Source organism: Emys orbicularis, chromosome 7 (assembly GCF_028017835.1).
Source record: "Emys orbicularis isolate rEmyOrb1 chromosome 7, rEmyOrb1.hap1, whole genome shotgun sequence".
NCBI lineage: Eukaryota > Metazoa > Chordata > Testudines > Emydidae > Emys > Emys orbicularis.
The window spans coordinates 21,682,084-21,701,596 of record NC_088689.1 but is presented as its reverse complement, the minus strand read 5'-3'; the positions used below and the strand labels follow the sequence as shown (position 1 = coordinate 21,701,596).

General features: G+C 45.3%; 1 protein-coding gene across 2 annotated transcripts in view; it reads left to right on the top strand.

Moving 5' to 3' along the window:
• The window catches only part of CTBP2 (C-terminal binding protein 2), a 238,671-nt gene extending 220,736 nt beyond the window's left edge, over positions 1-17,935 (top strand). For both annotated transcript variants that reach the window (XM_065407217.1, XM_065407216.1), the window contains 6 exons: positions 917-1,123; positions 8,400-8,614; positions 9,146-9,276; positions 10,298-10,425; positions 11,768-11,885; positions 17,290-17,935. In XM_065407217.1, the coding sequence (XP_065263289.1) occupies positions 917-1,123; positions 8,400-8,614; positions 9,146-9,276; positions 10,298-10,425; positions 11,768-11,885; positions 17,290-17,470 (980 nt within the window). In that variant the 3' untranslated portion in view covers positions 17,471-17,935. The remainder of the gene's footprint in view (positions 1-916; positions 1,124-8,399; positions 8,615-9,145; positions 9,277-10,297; positions 10,426-11,767; positions 11,886-17,289) is intronic.
• Positions 17,936-19,513: the final 1,578 nt, after the last annotated feature.

Sequence of the window (19,513 nt, the reverse complement as noted above, 5' to 3'; positions counted from 1 at the left end):
CAAAAAGGTTGAGTTTTTGTCCCGAGAACTACCAGCTGCATTGGCCGATATCGCTGCCCTGCTGTGGCCCGGTGGTGAGGTCCCACCAGTTTATTTGTGTGTGCGTGGCGGGACGCTTGCTCTGTATAGAAATGCAGCAGACTGACATTTCAGAGGTGAAAGGACTCTCATTGCAGCTTATAAAACCAGCCTTTGTGAAGGAACAATGGGCCTGGCTGGGACTTGCGTGCTTTGGAACTGCTTCACCCCTTCACTGCAGAAAATTAATACACTGATATGTTATATGCAGCTAAAGTAAAGAAAACAGATCAGTAACATTCCTGTTATAACTGTACTGCTGGTATTACATTTAAAAAGAACTTCTAATTGGTTCATTGGGGAAAAAATACTGTTTTATAAGTATCAAAATAGGATTCATTGTTAGCAGTTAGGATTGCTTAAAATAAATGGAACCTTAGCTTTAAAAGGTGTCTTGAGTTTTTAGCTTAAAACCGGTGGGGAAAAAATCTACCTTGGGAAGTACAGTGTTTCGATACCTACCTAGAAGGCCTGCTTGCCTGATCCAGTATGCCAAGCATATGTTCTTATGTATGTTATTTCTTACGTAGTCCGCAGGCTGCAGCTCTGAGTTTGGTGCTTTGTGAAACAGCATATCGTAGTACAATTTCAAGGTGATATTGGGAGTTTGCCACAAAATTCCTTTTGCAGTCATGTGATTTTTGAGCAGGTCTGCCTACATGCTGGGTTGGGAAATGGTCCGCTGATGGTATCAAGGAACATAGAAATGGTTCAGATCAGTTTCCTGGACATACAACAGTTTCATTAGTGAGCAGCCTGGAGATTTGCTGGTGTTTCCGTGACTAGATCGCGCAGCTCTAAGATTGTGATTTTGTTGGGTTTTTCCCCCCTTCTCCAGGGATTGCTGTCTGCAATATCCCATCAGCAGCTGTGGAAGAGACCGCAGATTCCACCATATGCCATGTCCTAAACCTCTACAGGCGGAACACGTGGCTGTATCAAGCACTGAGGGAAGGGACCCGGGTGCAGAGTGTGGAACAGATAAGGGAGGTGGCCTCAGGAGCAGCTCGGATCAGAGGAGAAACTCTCGGCCTCATTGGATTTGGTATGTTGGCAACTTTGTTGGACAAAATATCCAAAGCAGAGCCATCTGCTTTTGCAGTGATCTAATGGAGTCTTGACCTTGGAGGAGTACGACTTTCAGGACTTCGATCAGGGATGGGCAACTGGTCGCCTGGGGGCTGCATCCCACTAAATAGATCATTTTATTTGGACCCCTGGTGTCCAACTTGGGGCAGGCAATCTGGTGGTATCAGGGCCAGGAAGGGGGCAGGGTGGCTGTGACATGATACTGTGGCGAGAGCCAACAGGCCGGAGTGGGGAGCCGGGCCCAGCCCCGGAGCAGAGGAGCCAATAGTGCGGCATAAATGCGGGGCAGGCTCCCTCCCTCAGGACCCTCTCAAAGGGTTGGAATGGATTTTGTGGCCCTCCACTACCTGAAAGTTCCCCATCCCTGACTTAAATCTTTTATATCAGCATAGCTTATTTTGCTACATTTACTGGACTGTGTACTACTGATCTGAGCACTTTTGTAGCGATACAACTGCAGCCATGCTAGGGGTTCCACCGATTTAACAGTGTTTCTAAGCCACTATAGTTACGTGGGAAAAGAAGCCATGTGCCCTGATTTTCCGGCGAAGGAGCCTGTTCTTTTCCTGTTCAGAATTGTGAACCCAGCTTCCTCTGCGAAGAGGAAGCAGATTTCCAAGGCTGCCAGGACAGGACTTTGGTGAGCCTCATCTCCTCAATGCTTTCGTGAGCCTCTCGTGCACTCTCCCTTTACCTAGGGTTACCATATTTCCACAATCAAAAAAAGAGGACACTGGGGGGGAGAGCCCCGCCCTATCCCCGCCCCCATCCACTCCCTCCCACTTCCCATCCCCTGACTGCCCCCCTCTGAACCCCAACCCCCCCCCGCTTCTTTTCCCCTGACTGCCCCCTCCTGAGAACCCCCCACCCTAACTGCCCCCCCAGGACCCTACCTGTCCCCTGACTGCCCCGTTGATGGGTGGCAGGTTTGTAGAAATTTTGGTGGTGCCCAGAACCCGCCCCCCCACCTGCCTAAGGCTCAGGGAGGGGGGTTGTGTGGGGGGAGGAGGTCTGGGGTGCTGGGGATTAGGGTGCAGGAGAGGTGCAGGGTGCAGGCTCTGGGATAGAGTTTGGGTGCTGGGTGCAGGATCCGGGCTGGAGCAGGGGGTGGGTGTGCAGGAGGGGATGAGGGGTGCAGGCTCTGGGATGGAGTTTGGGGGTGGGAGGCAGTGCAAAGGGAGGGGGTGCGGGCTTTGGGAGGGAGTTTGAGGGCAGGAGGGGGTGTGTGGGAAGGGGGAGGGAGGTTGGGAGGGAGTTTGGGGATGGGGTGCAGGGGTGAGGGCTGTGGGTCTGAGGATGAGGGGTTCATAATGCAGGAGGGGGCTCAGGGATGGAGCAGAGGATTAGGGTGCAGGGGGATGAGGGTTGGGGCTGAGGATGAGGGCTTCATGATGCAGGAGGGGGCTCAGGGCTGGGGCAGAGGATTAGGGTGCGGGGGGATGAGGGTTGGGGCTGAGGATGAGGGGTTCATGATGGAGGGGGCTCAGGGCTGGGGCAGAGGATTAGGGTGCGGGGGGATGACAGCTCTGGCTGAGGATGAGGGGTTCATGATGCAGGAGGAGGCTCAGGGCTGGGGCAGAGGATTAGGGTGCAGGGGGATGAGGGCTGGGGCTGGGGATGAGGGGTTTGGGGCGTTGGAGAGGCTCAGGGCTTGGGTGGAAGTGCAGGGTAAGGGCAGCCTGCCTTGTCATTAGTGGATGAGGGGCACTAGGACCCTGGGGCAGCAGACAGCAGTTGCTGCCGGGAGCAGGGTAGGAATGTGCTACTCCGGCAGCACAGGCACGGGAGAGGGGCGGGCTGCTTTCTTTCGGGCAGGGACGGGGAGGGGACCCGCGGGGGGGGGGGGGGGGGAGGGACGCGTGGAGGTGGGGGTGGCAGGTGGAGGCCGGGGCCTGCTGCAGGCAGGGCCGGGGGAGAGACCCAGCTCCAAATATTGTTGGAGCAGGGCCCCCGGCCCTGGATATTGCTGGAGCTCGGGCACCACAAAAGAATATAACCCGCTGCCTCCCCACCCCATATTCACACCCCCACCCCCACCCCCAGACAGGCCCATCCAACCCTCCCCCTGCTCCCTGACTGCCCCCCAGGACTCCCCTTACCATGCCCATGCCGGTCAGATGCTGGCTCCACGTGTAGGCAAAACACGCTGCCGGTGGAGCTGTTTGTGTTGTTACACCGGGCTGCAGGCAGCAGGGGAGGGGCTCTGGCTGCTGGAGGCCAATGAGAGCGGCTCAATCAGGCCCAGCCGCCCAATCAACCACTCCGCACTCTTCATAGAAGGGAGGGAGGGAGGAGAGGGGGAAAAATCCCGGACCATTTAACCTTGTTACCAATTCCTCCCGGACGGCGATTTAAAGACGCAAAAGCCGGACATGTCCGGGGAAATACGGATGGATGGTAACCCTACTTTACCCTGTGGTAGTTTTCCCAAAGGGTTCTGCACACACACACTGGTAGCCTTGTTTCAGGCTGTATCTTCCCACACGTTCTTGTCTCCAGAGTGCAGCTCTGGAGTGTGACCATGAACCTTTGCAACAATTTCTGTATCCTCTTGCTAGCAATGCTTTTCTCCACAGGTTTACATGAACCAGCCTGTGTGTGAATGTGTGCTGCCCCCAGGAGCCACTCAAGGAGGGAGCTGTGTCTTAGAGACCTAGCTCCTTCTGGGCTCCCTGCTCGCTCCTCAGAGAAGATTACAATTCCCCTCCCCCAAGTAACCCACAATCACTTAAGTATGGCACTCTCTTCCCTTCTGGTGGTGGCTGGGCCAGAAGTTGCTGAGCCTGCTACAGCTTTGGCTGAGAGCTGAGTCTTTTAGTCCAGGCAGTAGCGGCTCATGCTTTTAGAGCCAGAGTTGCTGCCGCTGATGACCCAGTTGCTCTGACTCTGCCATGCTGGGAGCAGAGCCCAATCCCTGTCCACCAGTGCATAAGGGAAATTCCAGGATGCTGCAGAGGAGAGGGAAGTCTCACTCCCCCGGATGCCTTCTGCATGGCGACGTAAAGCCAAGCCAGAATCTAACTTGCAGTGGAGCAAAAGTAGCACAGATAACTGGCATTGTGGCTAACGTGCAATTAAAGATGCTTTAACGCTGGGCTGAAGATGTAGTGAGTGACCTGGCTAGAATGTACCTGTGGGTACAGCTAAAGCAAAAACCCCACAAAACCCCCGCAGCAATGAGTCTTAGAGCCTGGGTCAACTGACGGGCTCACGGGGCTTGTGCTGTGGGGCTAAAAATAGGAGTGTAGACATTTGGGCTGGAGCCCAGGTTCTGAAACCCAGCATGGGGGGGGGCGGGAGGGGGCAGTCTCAGAGCCCAGGGTCCAGTCCAGGATCGAACATCTACACTGCTGGTTTCAACCCTGCAGCGTGAGCCCTGCAAACCTGAGACTCCCGGCCAGAGGGATTTTTTGCTGTGCAGACACCCTCTGTCTCTCAGACTATTGAAGTTTGATGGCCCTGTGTTAACGGCTGAAGTAACCGGGGGGGGGCGCAGGAAGTAACGGAGGGGGTAGAGGAACCGCTCCCCGCTCCAGCTCACCTCCGCTCCACCACCACCTCCCACTCTCCTGCTGCTAGGTAGTCAGGGTGTATATGGCCCGGGGAGCCCCCGAGCTCAGAAATTCTTCCCTGTGCAGCCCGGCCAGGTTCCAGAGCTAGAGGCTGGTCCTTGCACCCTGCACCCCATGCTGCTGTTCTCAAAATCAAAGAAAGGGCACCAAAATACAAGTTTGCCCAGGGTGCCATTTTCCCTAAGGTGTCCATTTCTGTGACAGGAAGTGTGTCCTCTTGACTCAGGAGAAGAGCCGGAAGGAAATTTTCCAGTGAAAATGTAGTAGGAAAATGCTAATTCATTGAACCCGAAATAGTTCCTGGAAATAGCATCAGTGAAAATGAAAAGAATCATATCAGGGTGCAGCCATGGAGTGGCTAAGGAAACAAATCTAAAAATAGCCATGTTGCCAGTGTTGCAGATGGGGGACATAGCAGCTGCATATGTATTGCCAGAAAGCTTGTACCTCTTTACCTGATGGCTTGCCACATGTTGCCAAGAGGAAGCTACAGCTCGACTAAGGCTGTGTGGAAGCTGCCCAGTTCTGGAGAAAAGCAAACCCCCTCCAGGCTCTGACCCAAAGGAAAAAAAACAGTTTAAATAGACAAAAGGTGGAACTTGGACAGGGAAGAAGGGGAAAAGCTATTGGCCATAGCTTGGCAGTGATTACTTGTTACATGCATCTTTGTGGGAACACAACTGGAATTGAAACATTTTAAAACACGGCCATGGTTAAGCATTTGAAACTCATTAGAAAATCCACCATGAGGCTTGCCTCATGGTTGCTGTGAGCGTATGAGACACGCTTCTGAGGTGACCATCTGTAGACAGGGGACCTCAGCACAAGACCTGTGGAACACATTGCTGGGGATGTTGTGAAGGCCAAAACTATAACTGGGTTAAAAAAAGAATTAGCTGAATTAGTGGAAGATAGGTCTATTAATGGCGGTTAGCCAAGGTGATCAGGGATGCAACCCCATGCCCCTGGTGTCCTAAGCCTCTAACTGCCAGAAGCTGGGATTCGATGCCGGGGGTGAATCACTCGATAATTGCTCTCTTCTGTTTATTCTTTCTAAAGAATCTGACACCGGCCACTGTCGGCTACTGGGCTACATGGACCATTGGTCTGAGCCAGAATGGCCGTTCTGTTGTTGTTATTCCAGAGCCAGTGTAAGCATGCTGTTTGTATTGTACATCCCCCAGCATAAGTAGTCCACACCCAGGGCACTGAGCCGGGCTAGGCACATTATCACGGGTATTTCGGACAATGAGCCAATTGCATCCCTGCTGTAACTAGTGACTTCGGTGGTGCTACATGAGAGGTGAATTTGGCCCACTGGGTTCAGAAGCAGTTCGTTGGGAAAATAAAATATTCAGAAATGAGGCACTGGCCCCTGTCATGGGCTGCGTGAAAACAGAGGCACTGAATGGCTGGACTTGGTCTGGAAAATTCTTTCATTTTCCTCGCAGCATAACACACTCAGGGCCTGCTCCTGTAACCACAGGCCCAAGCTTAGAGCTTGCTGCTGGAGGGAGGAGAGAGGCTCCAGCACACAATCACTCCTTGGAATTCCATCTCCTTCAACTAGAGCCCCTCAGCATCACCTCGCCCCAGCCAAAAGGGGGCAGTAAAATGACGGTGACAAAGCTCTGCTGTGTTGAGGAATGGGCCTGGTCTGTAGCCAGGGGATGCTTTGTATGAAGTACTCAGGTAAGGGCAGCTTTTCAGGCAGTCACAGCACAGGACTCACATAGCCGGATTCTAATGAGTACTTCAACATGAATGGACAGTGCCTGGTTATTTGGCTTTCTTTACATTGCCAGACAGACGAATGAGGAATGAAGGGGCATGTATTGATGTAGGACTTGGGTAGCCGAGTCCAGGCAATGACACTGAATAGGAACGACATTGTGGATAATGACCTGCTGATTGCACTGCAGCTGTCCCTCTTTATCAGAATAGCCTTATTAAACCTTTGCTTCAAAACCATGACAGTTGTCTTAGTCATGCCCAATTAAATAGCCATTCAGCAAGAGTATGGAAGAAAAAGCCGACAGCAAACAAGTTGCTCTTATAACTAGGGCTTTATTTTTTTGTGGGTGTTTTTTTTTTTTTTTTTTGGCATTGTCTGCTTGAACAAAAGCACCTCATAAAGGATTTCATTTCTTAATACAGCTCCTCCTGGCCTGACCTGCTCAGAGAACACACAGAATGTGGCCCTACCCTGGTGGGGTTGTAGCTGCAAATTCTGACCTCAGAGCCGAGCGCTGCAGGGGTGCAGATAGTTACGTTTACTCAAACAGCAGCCTTTTAAATAACATGGCAAATGCTTAATGGACAGTCCTTTTACCACTATTGCTGCTTGTATTGTAAAGGTGCATTCTAGGCCTAGCCCTCTGCACGCTGTGCTGTATGGTTAGTGTTTGCCCTTCAGATAAGTCAACAGCTAGACAGTCGATCCTGAGCATTAAAGAGGCTTACAGATGTCACGGCTGCAGCAGGGAGGGGAGGCCTCAAAGGCAGGCGGTTTGTGTTACCGGCGCAGGGGAGCGTTAAATGACACATTTGGTTACTTTTTTTGCTCTTTCTTAAGCCAAAGGCAGAATTAATTGAAGTGATGTAATCACCAGGTTCGGGGCTGAGGTTGCTGCAGACGGAAGTTTGGCATAAATGTGCCAGTGAGTGATGGGGAGGGAGAATGGGCAGTGCAGGGGGTTAGTGATAATATTTAGCCTTTTTCCTGCTCAAAGCACTTTACAGCCCTTGGTTAATGAATCTGTACACATTAGAGGTGCAAAGTATCAGAGGGGTAGCCATGTTAGTCTGGATCTGTAAAAAGCGACAGAGTCCTGTGGCACCTTATAGACTAACAGACGTATTGGAGCATAAGCTTTCGTGGGTGAATACCCACTTCATCAGATGCATCTGACGAAGTGGGTATTCACCCATGAAAGCTTATGCTCCAATACGTCTGTTAGTCTATAAGGTGCCACAGGACTCTTTGTCGCTTATTAGAGGTGCAGAATCTGATTCCGTCTGTGGCATTGGACTTCACTGGCCTGTCTCAAGTTTCAGAGCTTGGCTTCGAAGTTCCTGGCTACGTGTCTTCCATTGAGATCGCTAGCCCTGGCCTCGGCTCACATCCTCAGAACGCACCATGCCTCCTTAAGGAGAACTTCTTTTCATTACACTAGCTTTCCCCTCTGCACCTCTCATGTCAGCCACATGACCTAAGTACAGTACAGGAGTATGATACTAGTCTAGGCCCATAGGCACCTAAATAATTTGAGGATTGGGGCCTAATAGCCAATGGGAGCAGCATCAGGCCACAGGTCACCTCCTGGAAGAGTCCTAAGAGCTAAATAAGTGGGTATGTAGGTGTATTAGAGAAGTGGTGCAGGGAAACTTCTGTACCACCTGCCTGGCTTTAGTCACTGCTCATGTCATTCTTTCTTCCAAAAGCCCCGCACCTCAGCACCTCCTGACAAACAGATGTGGATAATAAATAAACGAGAGCGTGCAGAATCAGTGCAGACTGAATGAATTTGCTGTGGCACAAGGAGAAAATACATGGGAGCAAATAGTGGCAGTAAATGGATCTTTTGCCTACTGAACATTGTTGTATAGATTCAGTGCTGCAGTGTCTCAACATCCTCTCTTCTTTTTCTTGATACGTAGGTCGCACCGCGCAGGCAGTTGCAGTTCGAGCCAAGGCATTTGGATTCAGTGTGATATTTTACGACCCATACCTGCAGGATGGGATAGAAAGGTCTCTGGGCGTCCAGCGAGTCTACACACTCCAGGACCTGCTATATCAGAGTGACTGTGTATCGTTGCACTGTAACCTTAATGAACATAATCACCACCTTATCAATGACTTCACGATTAAGCAGGTAATTTACCTTTTCTATAAAAGAAAGAAGATCATTTTATGGTTCGTGCTGAAAACCCAGAACACTATAATAGTGATGATACCAGTGATGATTTTACCTTTGAGTAGTTAGTTACATCTGTCTCTTGCACATTAGGTACCAGGTGATAGCAGGTAAGAGAGCCCATTCATGCAGTTGCTGAGACAGAAACAGGAGCCTATTTTGTGTGACATTACAAACTAGAGCTTAGGCTTTTGAAATAAAAGCCTTTGTTAGTAAGCGAACACAAGAACCTCCTTGCTAGCTTGGAAGGTTTTCTTTTGGGGTTAATCCTACACTGTGCAACCTTGCGTAGTCAATATGCAAAACATATGTGTTCAGAGGTAATCTTTTCAGCAAGGAAAATCTGCCTGTATTTACCATATAAAGTGTTCTGAGATTCTGCATACAGTGCTTGTACCTACTGTAGCATTTAAATCCATGTCATGAGAAGTGAGGAGTCATTGAATAACCATATTGAATATTCTCTTATTTCTTCCTGGCTTCCATCAGATGAGGCAGGGAGCATTCCTAGTAAACACAGCACGCGGTGGGCTTGTGGACGAGAAAGCCTTAACTCAAGCCCTGAAGGAAGGAAGGATACGAGGAGCAGCGCTTGATGTGCATGAATCAGAGCCATTTAGGTAAACAATGGGTTTTTTTTGTTTTGTTTTTAAATTAAAAGCTACCTATACATAGTGCAGTTAATTCACTTTTCATCTTACAGCTATTTTAGGGCTCACATTTATTCCCATTGACACCAGCTCCCGCGATTGGGCCCTGTGAATGTTGAGACTAGAATTCCTAGTGCTATGAAAGAGAAAACAGTAGGCATTGTTCTAGAACCAGTAATCCAAGGAAGTCTGGAGACCATTAATAATTTAAAATTTTGGTTTAAAAACAAAGTTGAAAAGGGACCGTGTCAGGTTAAAAGTCCTGTTTCACTACAGAGAATGCTCCACTGGACAATGAAAATAAACATGAAGATTTCACTTTCTGACACTAGCACAAATCTGCTAGGTTTGCAGTGCAGACACTACAGGAGAATATTTGTTTATAAATGCAAATGAAAACTGTTACTGCAAATCATGGACATATTTCTGTTGACGGTTTTGAGAAAGCTTTCTCTTTATTTATATACGTATAACTCTATACAAACTTACAAACACAAGTGCTCAAATGACCTGACTGTGTCTCTTCAAGTCTCCAGCATTAGTGACTTTGCTCCTTCAGTCCATAGTGTAGGAGAAGAAACACTGCTGGAGACAGATGAATTATGGTTGCTTCTAGAGAGTCGCCCAGTCATTTATCTCCTCATTAATACTAGTGATGGAAGTATTAAAATCAATCATCCAGCAGGTTTATAAAAGGCTGTCAAATCCACCTGCTCTTTTTATCACAACTGCTGATAAATTTTTCAGCACTGATGCAAAGTCCAAATGCCCCCAAAATGCACTAACGTAGCATTTCAGCACCTCTTCCCCCAATGCCAGACACCACTCAACAGTTTCAGACCAGAGGGAGAACCCATGGTGTTCCATGTTCACTACATTTGCTGAGGCTGTAAATCATGTGGCTAGAGCAGAGTGGCTTGCATGTGAAGGAAGCTGGCCATTAGGTTGTCATGATTTGTAACTTTCACCCTGATTTTTCATATTTATATAGTTTTGCTCAAGGCCCATTGAAAGATGCTCCTAATTTAATTTGTACTCCGCACACTGCTTGGTACAGCGAGCAGGCATCCCTAGAGATGAGAGAGGCTGCTGCTACTGAAATCCGTCGCGCAATCACAGGTATCTAACTCTGTCTTTTTATCTTACGCATATTCTATTTAGCCTATGTTTATTTTGTAATAGACAGCATGAGTCAATGGATTGGACAAGGAGCCAGGAGCCCTGGTTTCTAAACCTGGCTTTACCAGAGTCGCTGTTACGTTGGACAGTTCATATATGGCCCAATTGAAACAGGTGCTGAGCACCCATAGCTCTTACCGAAGTCAGTGGGCATTCATCATTACTCCCATTTTCCCAGTGGGGAAGGTACCAAATCATGAACCTCTCCATGACTTGTGCAAAATGATCCTCACTCCCTTTGTGTAAAGCACTGTCGGCCGATAAGTGTTATTGGTATTACACACAGTGCAGCTTTATGAATGGCGCAGCACGCGGCTGCCTGGCTGACACAGACCGTGTGTAAGTAGGGGTAATTTTAATCATTGCCGCTTTTAAAGCAACAAACCAGGACTGTAGAAAAATAACCTTTGATGTCCTATGCTCTGATAAATCAGAATAATTGTGCAGTGACTGTCAGAGGGCTTTGGTGTCCCAAGGCCTCCAGGCACTTTAACCATAAAGCACTACATGTCCCAGCTAAACCCTCACAGTCACCATAGAGCAAAAAGGAAATGCCAGAGATCCAGCCCCCAACGTCCCTCGTGCCTTTGGAGCAGATAACACGAGCACATAATTGAGGAGACCAGGAGGGCTTGAGCCTTAGCCAGCCGTATTCCACCCAGTCATCGTAGTCACCCAGCATTGAAGAGAAGAAGGCTGTGCCACAGGAGTACCTGGTGTGGGCAGCGTACCAACCAATGTAACCTAGGGCAGCCTTGAGGTTATACTGGCAAGTGAATTGGGAACCAGCCCTAGGTCAGAGGACTACAAGGGTAAAATAAAGCCACCTATGCCCCAAAACCTCACTCTGTGGGTCTTGCTGCAGTCACAGCTGAACTTGACCCAAGAATTGGGCCCATTATATATATATATATATATATATATATATATATAAAACATTACAGCAAAACTTTGGCTCTCACACTTCATCTTGCAACGGAAGTTATTTATCTTAGGTGGTGCCAAAGCTTGTTGCCTAGATGCATCTCTGAAATCAGCAGAAAGTCAAGTTACAGGCTTTTCTTTTTTCCACAATAGAGGCACAGTAGCCTGCTATGCTGAAGTGCTATTCTGGCTCCAAAAACACTGCTGGGTTCTCCAAACCGTTCCACGCTGTTTGTGGAATGTGATTTTTCCTTCACACTAGCAATCGCAGTAGAAATCAGTAAACAGTAGCTCAATTGTATCTTGATAAGGCCATAAGTTGCTTAACACTTTTTTAACTTTAATAACTATATTCCAGGTCGCATCCCAGAAAGCCTAAGAAACTGCGTGAACAAGGAATTCTTTGTCACAACAGCCCCATGGTCAGTAATAGATCAGCAAGCACTTCATCCAGAGCTCAATGGTGCCACATACAGGTAAGATGGAGAAAAGTATTTTCACAGCTGTTTGATACAGACTGGAATTCCATATGCAGTGACAATGCTGCTAGTAACTATTGCTAAAAAAAAAAAAAAATAACCTCTGTGGCTTTGACTAGGTAGAGGAACTGTGTGTGTAGTCATTCAGCAGGAGTTATCAGCACTGCTCAAGTTACTTATTCTATAGTGAGCTTAGTTTATTTTACACATTTATTCCATTGAGACATCACAGCAGCTGCTAACGCTGCATCTCCATAAATGGCCCGTACACAGAATCTCTCTAGATTTGTTCTGTAGTTCTGTCGAAGGGCTTCAGGCAGTCTTAAACTAATCTGTTTAATCTAGCCATTCATACCATGCTCATCACCGTGGCCTAAGAAGCGGATGGAAAACTTGAGACTCAGTGCATTATTCTTACTAAAAATACCCCCAAGACTTTCTATAAGGAGCTGTGGCGCTTTTGCAGAGCAGGGGGTGGAACAATCAGAAATACTTACAAATAAAAATATAGGCACTGTACAGGAAACAGCCTGTGCCTTTTATTCACAAAGACAGAAGTGTGCGGTTGGGGGTCCCAGGGGAGTGTATCTGGGGAGGAAGATGGGACTTGAGGCAAAGGCTCATATGGGCACAGGATTTTGAGAGAGAAATACGCAGCAGAGGCTTTGCCATACTGCTGCTAATATCAGCACCATGCAGATCATGTTATACATTAGTACTCTATGTTGTTGGGATACTGTTGGGTCACATACTTAGGCCAAGATTTTCAGAGGTAAGAGGCTTAATGCTAGACTTTTAAATCCATATTTAGGCACCTAGATTTTCAACAGTGCTGAGCACCCAGCAGTTTCCATGAGGTTTTACAGTCTTGGTTTTAGGTGTATAGAAACAAGCTCTTACAAAACCCGAGGCCAGGAGTCCAAGATTTAAAAAAAAAAACTCCCTGTGTTTATTTTAAATTAATAGACATTCCCCTGCAGTGTTTGTAACCAGAATACTGCAGCATGGTGGTAGGGAATGAGAACTGGAAAATGAAACGGATTTCCCAATTTTCTTTGTCCAAACTGAGAGAAATGCAAAAAAAGTAATTAAATGTCATAAACAGCAGAAAGTAAATGAGGCTTTTAAAGTGCTTCCAGTTTCCGTGTAAGCTGGGTTTAGTAACTAAGGTTACTGTGTTTTATGAAGATACAATTTGACAGTGTCCCTGTTTAAGTGGATAATTCTACTGGAAGTAGGTATCTGAAGAATGAGATTAATTCTAGCTCATTCATCCTCCTCGCTTCTATAGGCCCTCCCACAGCACACGTACTAAGGAACCCCCCTCAGCCAGATTATAAAATCCACATATGGGGCCAGATCCTGGCCTTTATTATAGCTGCTTTGAATATCACAATGGCACTTTGCTACTGAGTGGTTGGCCAAGGCTGTATATTATTCCATTTATGGGCTACAGCTTAATTGTACAAGAAAATAGTATCAAAATAGAGTCGTTCATGTTTGTATTATTTTAAAAGGGGAGGCAATTAGAACAGTCAGTAAAATGTCCATAGCCAGTTGTGTAGTTAACTTATGCCACAGTAAGCAAAGCGGGGAGGAAATGAAGGAGTAAAATAGTTTGCTTTTCAACTCTTTACAAAACACTCATCATTAAGCATGAATGAGGCAGTTCAAACAACAGTGGTGTCATACACAGTACAAAACAAATGGTGGGATAGATTCCACTGTTGCCTGGAGCGACTCATTTTATTTGCAGCAATGTAGCCGGACTATCTACAAAACTAGTCATGACTCTGCTGGAGAATATAGAATTTAGCATCAAAAAGTAGCCAGAATGTTACATTTGGGCTGTCTCGTAATTGCATTGAGATGTGCCATATCAGAGTGCGTAACGTATTGTGCTTACAGGCTGTTGCTTTCTCTGTTTAACTTACACCATTTTTACAGTGTGTACCACACACACTGCTTATTGTGTAACACATTTAGATACCGTGAATCAGATATGTGTACTCTGAACATATGATGTACAGCACAGATTGCTAACAATATATTTTCATTGGTGTAGATCAGCCACTTTTGGAGTATGCTTGCCCACTGTAAAGTATGAGCGCATTTTTCAGGTGTAGCAGTAGAGGCCAGGATACCAGGTATTTTAATGAGATGCAACATGTGTGTGTCCACAGCGTGTGTTGGGTGAGTTGGTTTGTTTTTGCTCATGAGCAAAGTTAACATTTGAAGCCACAACTTGGAAAATGTGGCCAACATGGACCAAACTTTTTAGCACAGTTGGTCTAATTTAGGATCAAGATCCTTGTGCCAGTGGAACTAAGAAGTCATAATTGACAATGGCCTTTTCTTCCCCCATCAATTAGGATGAAACCATCTACTTCCCTTCTCACCTTCACCTCTGAGTTCCATGTAAGTCTAACCCTGCTCCTGAAATTTCTTACCCACATCTTTTCTTCTAGCCCTTGCCCTCTCCACTTCATACCAAAGCTACTATTAACTTCATCTGAATGGCTGCCTCTCCCTCCTCAGTCTCTTTGAGCTGTTGTCACTTCGTAGAGTCTGTTGCATCCCCCTCTTTTGCACTTTCCTCCTGGAACATACTCGGCTCTTCCCTTTGTGACTGCTCCGCTGATGAGACTTCATGCTTGGCCCTTGCTCCGGTTTTACACGTGTTTTTGATGCCTTAGTTTCAGCTCTCCCCTCCATACTGATGACTTACAGATCTTTCTCCATCAGACTCATCTTGTATTTCTTCCTGGCTGTCACATTTCCTTTGCAAGCTCAGAATCGGTTCTGCTCTCCATCTACATCTCTTCCTCTCTTTATTATGGTTGAAAATGCCACCACCCTCTAGCACCTAAGCTAATCATCATGATTTTGCTTTTGCTGCCTCTCCCCACCTCAGGATTCTAGTGAGATCATGTCGTCTTTCTTTCCCTCTCTAACATCTCTCTTGTCCCCTCCATCTCTGATCCATGCCTTGGTTATCTCATCTTGTCTACTATAAACTCCACCAGTCTGCCCTCTGTGTTTATCACCGTATGCCCTGCCAGAGTATGACTGCATTATTGGCTCCTGCCCCTTTACCCCATCATTCTTCTTCATACTAAGCTCAAGGTATTTGTCCTTGTCCTCTTTCAAGGTTCTGCATCATTCCCCCTCTGCATACATCTCATCTTACAAGCCCTATCGCTCGCTGTGTTCCTTCCTACTTTTAGCTTTGCACCATTTATTAGCCCCATGCCTGAGCACAAACTGTGCTCTAGATCCTGGCTTCTGATACAGCCCCCCTACTACACTAGTTCAAATAAGACCATAAAGCAGCCCTAATTAGACAACCGAGGGGAATTCTAGGCAGCATGGAGAGGTTCTGGCAGGAGGCATGGTTAGTGCATTGCTACTTTCTAGAACCTGGCTGGCATAATAGCTGCTATCCCAGTGAGCACAATACTCAGTAGCTCTCCCATCCAGGTGTAGCTGCAGTATGCTCCCTGCAGCCCAGAAATTCTCCTAAGCATTGCCAGCACCTATGTCAGCTAACCCAAAATTCATCCCTTGGCTCTTCCCTATAAATGCAGCCATTGAAATGTTTTTCTGGGCCTTTAAAGCAGTGTAAGCTTTTCCAACTTTCATGCCCCTGGAAAGGATTGAATTCAAAGGTATTTGCTACACCTGTCACATCTTACATGAAAAATAAGCTGCTACCAGACTTTTATTCATCAGTCAGTTAAGAATATTTATGGCTAAAATTGTGTGTCCTCATGACCTTTGGCTGTCCCACAGCTATACAGCCCATGTATATCAACTTCATAGCCACAGTAGAATACAAGCTGTGTGTTCAATTTATTACCTTCCCATGAAACATTTAGCTCCATAAGCATGGTTCAAACTGTTAGTTGCCCACTTTTACAAGAGTCATTTTCAGAAGACTGACTTCAGTGAAATGTTTGCATGGTAATAATGGTCCACCAGATGTTTTTCCCTTTAGAAGAGATTATGCTAATATAGTTAGAATATCTTCGTGCGTCTCCGTGATATAGCACACCTGGTGCAAGTTAGGGACCTCATTGAGCTCACTTTCACATACAACCTGCTGCCAGCCTACATTCTTGTACCATAAAATGTATCTCAGACAATACATTAACATGAGGCCAGTAGATTTGTTCAGATCCTTCCTAAGTGGGAAGCTGAATTCTATGGTTAAGACAGCTGAAAAAACAGAATGGGGTAGTTGTGGTGTCAATAGGAAAGCTCAGCTTGAGCAACTATGAGTTAATTTAAAAAAATAATGCATAAAGTCTGTGCGCTAACAATATGCAAAATTAAGCACATCAGGGCCTTTATCTTTAAAGGATTGCAACTAACTGGCTGGCACGAGGCAAGACAAAAAAGGGTAGTGAAGTATGATACCTGATGGTGAAGGAAGCCTTGGTTGCATTTTAAATATTCAATACATTTATTTTTCCTTCTCTCACCTCCCACCCCCAACAGTTTTACCCAATTCAAATAGAAGTTTTTCAGTTCTTGCCTTACTTCCTGCTAGCTGGGCATGGGAATTGTCCCTTAAGTTACAATGGTAGTGCTGTTTACAGAGACTGATCTCCTTCTCTACACTAGAAGAGATTAAACATGGAATAATACCCTAAATAAAGTTTGAAATAACATTTATATAAACACTTTGGTAACAACAAATGCTGAAAGCATTTTCCTCCTACTTTTTCACCCCCTCACCCCCACAGCCTAGTGGATTTTTTTTTTATAATAGAGGAAGTGCTCTTCTTCACCCATTAAAGTCTTCATCAGTTACAAGGTATGGCTGTAAATCACACACGTCCATATTCAGGGATCTTTTCACATCAGCGCCTAGTGGCCACTAGTGTATCTACTGAAGGACTTTCAGGTTCTGTATAAAGGCTAAAGCCTCATTCCATTTCCTTATAAATTTATCATTTAAGTAGTTTTGTGTCAAGGGCTACTGCAATGTTATTGCCTCAAAAAAATCTTGATATGGAGGTATGTGATTAGTCTATGGTGTGAAGGCGTATTGGCATGACTGTTACTATCACTACACCAGTGGATAGAGACTACGCCAGCTGCAGTTTGTTTCTCCCTGTCTGATCATAGCTCCCTTAAAGTGATGTGGAAAATAAATGTGCACAGCCCTAGCTGGACTATTTTACTTTAAAAATTAGTTCAACTTTAAGCTTTTGAGCAAACAGTAGGTTTGTTTTAGTTTTTTTTAAATGTCTTAGGTATTAAAATAGTTATACCTTGCTGCCTGTTTTGGTGAATTATAGACACCACTACACAGGTAATTTGTTCTGGTTATTCCTTAACACATGTCTTTCTACAGTATTTTTGCCTATTGGTGTCATTACCTGTTTCTTCCTAGATATCCACCTGGCATGGTCAGTGTCGCACCTGGAGGGATTCCAGCAGCAATGGAGGGCATCATACCTGGAGGCATTCCCGTCACCCACAATCTTCCAACAGTGGCACACCCTTCCCAAGCTCCATCTCCTAACCAGCCCACAAAACATGGGGACAACAGGGAGCACCCTAATGAGCAATAGCAGCTAATTTAAAAATTATTCAATAAACTTGGGACCAAGAGACATTGGGGAAAAAAAAGTTATACAGGAACTAAAAAAGGAATTTGATACAAAATTTGTAATGTTGATTTTGGACAGATGCATCATTGATGTTCCAGTGTTAACTACAATGCGATAGCAGTCAAGACTGGGGAGAAACCCTGAAGAAGTCACCTGCTTTACTGAAGTACTGACAACTAGGATGATATACATTAATGATCAGCTTCGGTTACTGTGTGTTAAGTTTCCTTCATCTGTGCATCAATCACAAGAATAAAATAGATTTCCCCTTCTCAGCCCTTGGGAATAAAGGGGCCTATTGACCTGTATTTACAGTGTTGCATCAAGCAAACCTGAAAGAGTTAACATAAGAAATTTAAGAGGAAACCATCATGTGGATTCAGCCCCTTCTTTATTCAATTGTCTAGTTACCTCTTTTTACAGGAGGAGAAAATACTGGCCTAGAGATGAGAAAAAAAATGTCTTGGTGCAGTCCTAACTGGCCAGTAATATATATTGAAAGTTCTCTTAATAAAGTTTTAATTATAGCCATTCAGGCCAGGAAGGTTAGGATGCGGAAAAAAGTGTCAGTTAAATAGCTCCCCTCCTAAAACATGAAAGTAGAAATGTTTCTCTCATCTGACCGACACATTGAATAAAGTAGCTGTAAATTCAGTTATGCCCCCCAGGGATGCAAAAAAAAAAAAAAAAAAAAAAAAAGTAGTAAGTTTCTCACACTATTTGTACTCAAATATATTTTCTCAGTTTTAAATCTGCAGCTATTTTATCGAGTGCAAACGTCTTGAGCTGGAAAGGGTTCAAGAAGAATAATGTTGCATTTCCTTATGTCTCAGGAAACACTTTTTATGGTAACTTGTCAGACTGTATGAACAAAACCCACTTTTTTAGACATTGATAAGAGTCTTCTTTTCTTCACGTGATATTTTATACAAGGACACTTCAAAAATGTGTTATTAGATGTGACTGATTTTAACAAATCCTATTAGATTTGTATCAACTAGTTACATGTTATATTCATAGTCTTTTGTGAATCATCGCCTTTTTGTTTAAAAAGATGGCCTGTTTTGAGCCTTTGTATGGGGGGGGGGGGGGGTTACATTCCTGTTTCTGTGACAAAAAAAAAAAATCTTAAACTGTCCCAAACAGAAAGAACAATGGCTATCAGAAGTATGTTTTGTTTTAGTGTGTTACCGTTATTGTATTTGTTTATTGTGAAAGTGGACATTTAGCGTTCAGTGCAGTTTTCAATAAAAAGTGATAAAATTTCTATAATTTCTGAAATGTAGAGCCCTCAATGCAATTTTAATATGCTTAAAAATAGAAACCCTTTGAGAATGTAAAGTAAGTTATAAATGTGATCAGAACAGCATTAGTCCCCACCTCTTAAAAAGACATCATGGCTGCACAACTCACAGTGAGGCAGGGCAGATCTTCAGCTGCTATGAATTGTCACAGCTCTATGACAATTTACACCAGTTGAGGATCTGCCCTGAGGTTTCTATTCCACATGTAGATATTTATAATTTAGAAATTCTGGAGAAACTCAATTTAACCTTGCTGATTCCTTAGTCAGTTCAGTTTTAGAAAAACTCGCCTGTGTTACCTTCTGCCCCATGATTTTTTACTTCTCAGAAAAATGCATTTTGGATACATACCTTGCTAATATTTAAATTCTGTGCAACTTTCATTTACCCTACATATTAAAGAAACTCACCCTCGTGAACATTGTGCTTTGGGAAGGAGCTAGCCCTTGGCTGTACAACCTTTTAATAAGTGTTAACACTTATCTACACTAGACAGAGAAAATGTTAAACTTGATTCTCCAGAAACTTGCTAAGTCTGAGCACTAGCAGCTTCAAACTTCACTGCATGGAGGGTCCATCCTTGTATTAATGCCAACATCCACTTGAATAGATGGGGCAAATAACTGGACATGGGGAAAAAACAATTGAAACCAAGAAGTTTCTAGTTACAAAACTGTATTTTTGTTTGTTTTAAATTAAA